The 6548-nt window shown below is 42.3% G+C and overlaps 1 protein-coding gene across 1 annotated transcript in view; it reads left to right on the forward strand.

Annotated features, from left to right (window-relative positions):
- Positions 1-6211, forward strand: part of USH2A (usherin) — a 389040-nt gene extending 382829 nt beyond the window's left edge. Inside the window, exons 69-73 of the mRNA XM_031595830.2 lie at positions 557-640; positions 1887-2131; positions 3658-3729; positions 4220-4453; positions 5896-6211. Coding sequence (XP_031451690.2) covers positions 557-640; positions 1887-2131; positions 3658-3729; positions 4220-4453; positions 5896-5985 — 725 coding nt within the window. The 3' untranslated portion in view covers positions 5986-6211. The remainder of the gene's footprint in view (positions 1-556; positions 641-1886; positions 2132-3657; positions 3730-4219; positions 4454-5895) is intronic.
- The last annotated feature ends 337 nt before the right edge of the window (positions 6212-6548 follow it).

Consider the following 6548-nt stretch of genomic DNA (forward strand, 5'->3'; position numbering starts at 1 on the left):
TTGCTTTGAAATGCAGTTTCTCTTTCAGAAACTTACGATGTTTAAAATGAAAACTAATCATGTCAACACAGGAAAAAATGAAAGCAAAAAAGAGATTCTGTTGTTAAGAGGTTTTCTTTGTATGTTACAGGGATTTGTCACTTCCTTTTTACTTTCTTGTATACTACTATGATGCTAATACCTTTTTTAAAAAAACAATTTTTTTTAACAAGTTTCTATCAGCTGTGAACAAATGGTCCAAGGAATTTGTGGCACAGTGATGGAATAGATTGAAATTTGCCAGTTGTATACAATTGAAAACAGGGAACTGAGTGTTGAAAGAGGAACATAATTTGTAGCAATGTCATAGTGATGGTTACCATATGTTCTGCCATACCTAATGGTTTAGGAGTTGAATACTCACGTATAAGGGATTATGAGGCTCTAATCTTGATCTCGGGTAGCTTGTTTGGTGACGTGCTGGGCTTGTTTGGTTGTTCTAAGATACCGATCTCTACTGTTGGATAATGGTGAAAAAGCAACACCTACAGAATTCTGATTTCTCCTTTTTGCTTAGCTTTTCTGTTTCAAGTAACATGCATCACCGATGAAGGGAGTGCCGTGACGCCAGTCATCAAGTACAGCGCTGCCGATGGACTTGGTAATTATATGAACAAATTACCTATTGTCTACTGATTTTGTGTTTGTGGTAAAAATGTGATAAGCACTGCATGCTAGGTGGAGTGGAATCTGACTGAGGGATCACGCCATGAGATTTCTCGGGACACTTGCTTTATAGATCCTTTACCTGTTCTGTAAAGGCAAACTTTACCTGTTTCTGTAAAGGGTTTAGTGTGATGAAATCCTACTTCAGTTGTTGTCCACTAGTAGATACCTATCACTAAAATGTTTGAATTTCCTTTTAGCTTTATTTTCTAGGATGAAAATCTAAGCTCAAACTATTTCTAACTGACGCTGCTTTTAATTAATGTATTGCGAGTTAGCATTTTGTTTGGCTTCGTAAAATAGATCACCCTTGTCTTTGCAATTACTCTTTATACCATAGTTCCCCAAGATACCTCTTCATGCTCTCAACTGTCATCCTGCAAAATTTCAGGCAAGGCTATGGTAAAAGAATTGTGAAGTATTCCCATATCCATCACCTTCGTTTGTTCTTTTTGACTGCTGGTTGTACTCTGCATCTACTACAAATTGGATCAGCACCACAGGCAGCTTGCAGTGGAGACTTGGAAGCGAAGGTGATGGAAATTCCTTAGCAAAGAGTCTCGATACGCATGTAGGATTGCAAATAACCAAGCAATTCTGAATTCTGTCACAGAGATTTCTGATGCTTGTGTTGTGCAAAAACGGAGCCACGTGGCTGTTTTTTCTAACAGGCAGGGGAAGGAGGAATGAAGTGTTTCATGTTGTTTTCTTTTATATTAATTTATTATTCATTTTTGTTCAGTCTTCCTCACACTCTTTTTAACTGTGCAGGCATTCTGCTACAGGCATTGTCATGTAGAGAATGTCCTCTGTCCGTACCTCTCTGAAATTACTGTAGTCATTTCCACTCTTCAAGGTTACTTGGAGAACCTTTTTTTTTTCCTCACATTCCGCCTCCACCGCCTCCTTTCTTGAGAGCTGCTGATGCAGTGGTGATTTCCAGCCTGAGCAGCAATGCCGGAACTTTAAGCAGGGTCTCTTGAGGGTAGTAAGCTTTTTATTATAGCCCGCCAGCATATTGAACCATTATGCCACCTTGAACATAAGTGCAAATAAGCACATGACGACAAAATGACTTAAATTCCTGCCTAATTTATTAGAGGCAAAAGGGATAGCATATTGTTTAATGACTTTATGAAATAACATTCTCTTTCTCCCCTAATCCCTCTTGATTTTTACAGGTCTGATCTTGACAACACCTGGAGAGAAGGACAAAGCAGAATCCAAAAGTGTAAAATTCTACAATGAGCTGTGGTTTGCAGTTTTGATGGTAGTTCTAGGTTTGATCCTCTTGGCTATTCTTCTCTCCTTAATTCTTCAAAGGAAAGTGCACAAGCAACCCTATGCACGAGACAGACCTCCTTTAGTTCCACTCCAGAAAAGAACGTCGCCAATGAGCGTGTATTCAACAGGTGAAACTCATCCGGTAGGTTGGGCAAAACACAATTACTCATATCCATTGTGTCATACTTCTGTCTGTCCTTCACAGATTTTCTTTGTCCTTTGACTACTTTGCACTCCTGTTTCCCAGCTGAATGCCGTTCAGTGTAGGAAAAGGACTGTCTGGTGCGCCTATGAAGGCACAGAGAGTCAGGATGAAGGCACTCAGTCCAAAAAGATTGCTGTGGCATCTGGTCTGCAGGCCCTGACATCACTGGACCTGAAATGCTGATGATGCTTTAAGAAAACCAGTAGAACTCTAATAGAGTAGAAAATCCAGAGCCATTGATGGGACCTGATGTTAGCTGGCAGCTGCAGTACAACTGGAAATGCCTTCATATCTTGAGAATTGGTAAGAAAATGCTCCTTCCAGAGGAGCATGTCACGTGGTCCCAGCTGTCTGTTGTCAAAGGTTAGCCAGGATCAAGTTGACAGTCTCTTGTCAGGAAACCATGAGTTGCTTTTACAAAAGCAGGGCTTAGGGATGGGCTCTGTTTCTTTCTAGTTATCAGAACCCAGCTGGAATGCTACAGGACAGGCTGCCAGGAAGGTTAGGGGAGAGTGAGTGCAACTAGAGAAAAGCTGGGAACCTTAACAAAATGTGTGTCTGTGCATGTGAAGTCACACTGGTACCATGAAAGGGTAGGAGGAAGGCTGCTGGGGAGTGATAAAGAAGGCTCAGTGTCATTTTTATTATGACATCTACAGTTCTATAAAAATCAAACCAACAAAAAAAACCAACAACCCAGATAACGAACGTGTTCCATCACATAGCAGAGTAGTTGTGCTACCCTAACCGTAGGACACAGGAATGTGAAAAATGTTTTAAGACTGAAAGTTAGAACTTCTTATCAGGCACAGGCTGGGAGGCTATTCTTGTCACTTCTCTGCTGCTTTTTCCTGTGACTCTTGCATCCTTCACGCATTCTGTTCCTCTTTGTCTCAGTGCCAAGAAGCTGCATCTGTGCCTCAACAAGGCAGCTCTTGGAAACAATGGGATTTCCAGCATGCCCCTTCTCCTGGCGAAGGCTGAGAGCATAACAAGCTTCTTTTATTGGTTTTGTGGTTTTGATTCCACTTCTTCTACAGCCTGTTGTGTTGTCCCCCTTGACTTATGATGTCCTTGCTGCTGGCATCCCTACATGGTTCCTAGCCTTTATTTTTTCATTTTTTTTCTCCAAAAGCTTGTGGAGCTAATGGGGTGAGGGGGGGGGAACCACAACATTGGGCTGTGCACCAGTTGAAGAACTTAGTACAGAGCTACTTTGGAGTGGCAAAATTGCTTGTTTTACAATTGCTGCTGTGATCATTGCTGGCTGCCCACATGGCAGCTGATGACCAGTTGAAGTAAATCATGCTGTGTATTTGCTGGTTCTCCACTCTCCTACATCCTGCTATGGTATCTCCCCGACCTGAGCTGCAGCTAATTCACTTCCTTGTATAAGAAATAGATTGCACTTGCGCTACACCTTACCCTGCCCTAATGCTTCTCCTCCCTCTCTTTAATCTCAGTTTGAGACTATTGCTGACGCATCTGATTCATCAAGCAGCATCACTCTCAAAAGTTACAGGATGCGTTCTGAGGTAGAGTTGTTAGCGTGCAGTGTTGCAAGATGTGTGATGTACCAGATGGCCTTAAGGGCATGCAGAAAGGCAGCTATACTTACAGCGCATGTTTATCTGGGTGGGTGAAAACCTTTTTATCTGGTCATGGTAACTGTGTATATAACTAAGCAAAAGGAAGTCTGCTTAATGCCCTTGCTGTCTGTGTCTGGATTGCCATTCTGGTAAACAAAAAGTCTTTGGACCTCTGCTTGTTGGCTAATGAAGGAAAAAAAGTCTGGAGAGGGAAAAAAGGACAGCCCTGTTTCACAGAGTTGGGCCTTAATTTCCTTTTCAATAGTATGATTGACAGTGGGCAAAGGTTGTTTTTTTTTCCCCTTCTGTTTGTATTTGTGCATGACTTTTTTGAAGTATGGACTCCTCTGTTCTTGTACACCACTCTCATTTTGTTTAAAGTGTTTGAGGATGATGCCCTGTACGTTCTATTTGTTGGTTTGTTGCTTCCTCCTAGGGACTAGCGGATACAAAAATTCCAGGAGTTGGTTCTCCCACAAGCAGCCGTGGTATCTACAACACTGCTGGGGGGCGGAGACCAAGTCAGAGTCAACTAAATCGCACGTATTCCCCAGCCTCTCTTCATCGTAGTGTCAGCCAGCTGCTTGACATCTATGACAAGAAGTCTTTTGTTGACGAATTACCTTGGGATACCATAATTCGCAATCATCGTGCTGGTGGTCGTGGCTTGGTAAGGACTCCTTCTGTGATGCTGTTGTGTGTCAGCTGTTTGGGATTTTTTGAACTGTGTTGTTAGAATCATGAAAATGCGTAACAAAGGATCAGGAAGGATTTCAAAAGAAAGATCTAGAAAGCGATGGTCAAATTCCTTCAAATCTACTCTGTTTAGCCAACTCACAGATGTTTCTCTCCACCCATTTCAGCAAGTGTGTAAGAAGGGACAGTGAGAAGAAAGGCTTTATGCTCTGTCCGCATGGGGCTAAGAGGAGTCTGGGGACAGTGGGCATAGCAGCTGTAGCATGCCATGCTACAGGGATGTTGTTGACATTGCTGCAATATCTGCTAAGGCTTAAGAACCTAGTGACACTTAGCTCACAGTTGGACTGGTTTACAGAAGGCTCTGTTGACCTTCAGAACTGGTAGAAAGTAAGAGTAAGGGAATTAAAACTCACTTCTCATGGCCAACCACTGTTACAGTATGAGTTAAGCTCCCTTTTATTTTCAGAAATACAAAACAGGGCTCTTCTATTGGTGTTTTCTCTACACTGCTTTAGATTTTCCTAAATCCAATTGCCTCTGTGTAAGCAGAATGCTGCTAATAGAGTCTTTTTGATATAGAAACAAAGTGTATGTGTCTCTTCTTGCTGTCACCTTTTTATCTGGCTCAATGCATTAGAGTATTTTGAGACTCTGGAAAAGCTCAAAGTGTGTCAAAACAAGTGACCGACAGGTCATGTTTAAGGGTTATAGTAATTGGAATTGTGCCAGGCCTCTGGCCAGGTGCTAGTGCAGTTCCACAGTGCTCCACTGTAGGGTTTGTTCTTTTGTAAATTATCTGATTTTAAGACAACACTAAATAGGGAAAAGCTTTTGATTCCTCTGAGGGTCCCTGTAAAGAGACTTTAAGAAATCAGAAGGCTTGGTACTAAGCAACCTCATGGAAGTTGAACAAGAGCAAGTGCAGGATACTGCACTTCAGATAGGTGAATGTACGGGCTGGGGGATGAGAGGCTGGAGAACAGCCCTGCTGGAAAGGATCGAGGGGTCCTGGCTGACAGCAAGTGAAGTATGAGTCAGCAGTGGCCCCTGGCAGCCAAAAAGGCCTGCTGTACTATCAGTGATCCTTGTGGGTTCCTTTCAGCTCAAGATATTATGGGATAGCTTCCCCATTACTGTAGTTAACACCATTTCCTTAATCTTCATCAGGATGGGAGGTGTATTTTCAGGCTATCAAAACTGTGTAAATTTAGTATTGGAGGCAGGTGCATGAATGCTTTTGGTTCTTAGTTTAGGGTGGGAAAAAGGGAAAAACATAGGGGAAAGGAGAAATGCACTTAAGCTGTTTCAGAATCATTTGTGAAAGAAAGAATTGAAGGAATAGGGTTACATTTTATAAGCTGAAGATGTGCCTCTCAACTGTTTTGGTTTTGTTTTCTTTTGATTTCTTTACAGTATGTTGAAGAAGATGATCTTGTCAATGTCATCAAAGGTTTCAGTACAGTCACCAAAGAGCACACGACGTTCACTGACACCCACCTCTGAAACCCATAACCACATTCTCTAGAAAATGCAAAGTGGGTAACTTGCCAAAAGCAGCCTGCATGGACCTGGGGATAGGGCTGCAGTTTCCACACCTCGTGCCCGCTTAACAGATAAAAGTGTGTTGGGAGCTGGGATAGGAAGGGAGGGGGGGGTTGGTTAGCCTTTTTTCATCTTCTTTATCCATAATCTAAAAATTGTGTGTTAGCACTGCTGTTTCAGAACAGTAAAAGAGGAACAGTCTGAAACAATCAAAGTTAGTTATAGAAAAGCAAAGGATGGTGAAGACAGAAGCGCTCATCCTAATCTCTCATCCAGCTTTCACAGCTAAGGAGCACCTAGGGGGGAGGAAGGTAAGGAAAATCCTTTACCATTCCAAAATCCTTTACCTTTCCAGAATGCCGCATAGGGCTGAAAGGGGCCTTCCCCACAGGATCACTGTGTCATTTCTTGGCCTGACAAAGCTCCACCAGAAATCCCTGTTCACACCTCAGTGAATAAACAGCAAATAGATTAATTCACATGGAGTTGCTTTACTCTTTGCATCCTCTCCCTCCTTCTACCCT

Source organism: Phasianus colchicus, chromosome 2 (genome assembly GCF_987193195.1).
Source record: "Phasianus colchicus chromosome 2, bPhaCol1.hap1.1, whole genome shotgun sequence".
Lineage (NCBI taxonomy): Eukaryota > Metazoa > Chordata > Aves > Galliformes > Phasianidae > Phasianus > Phasianus colchicus.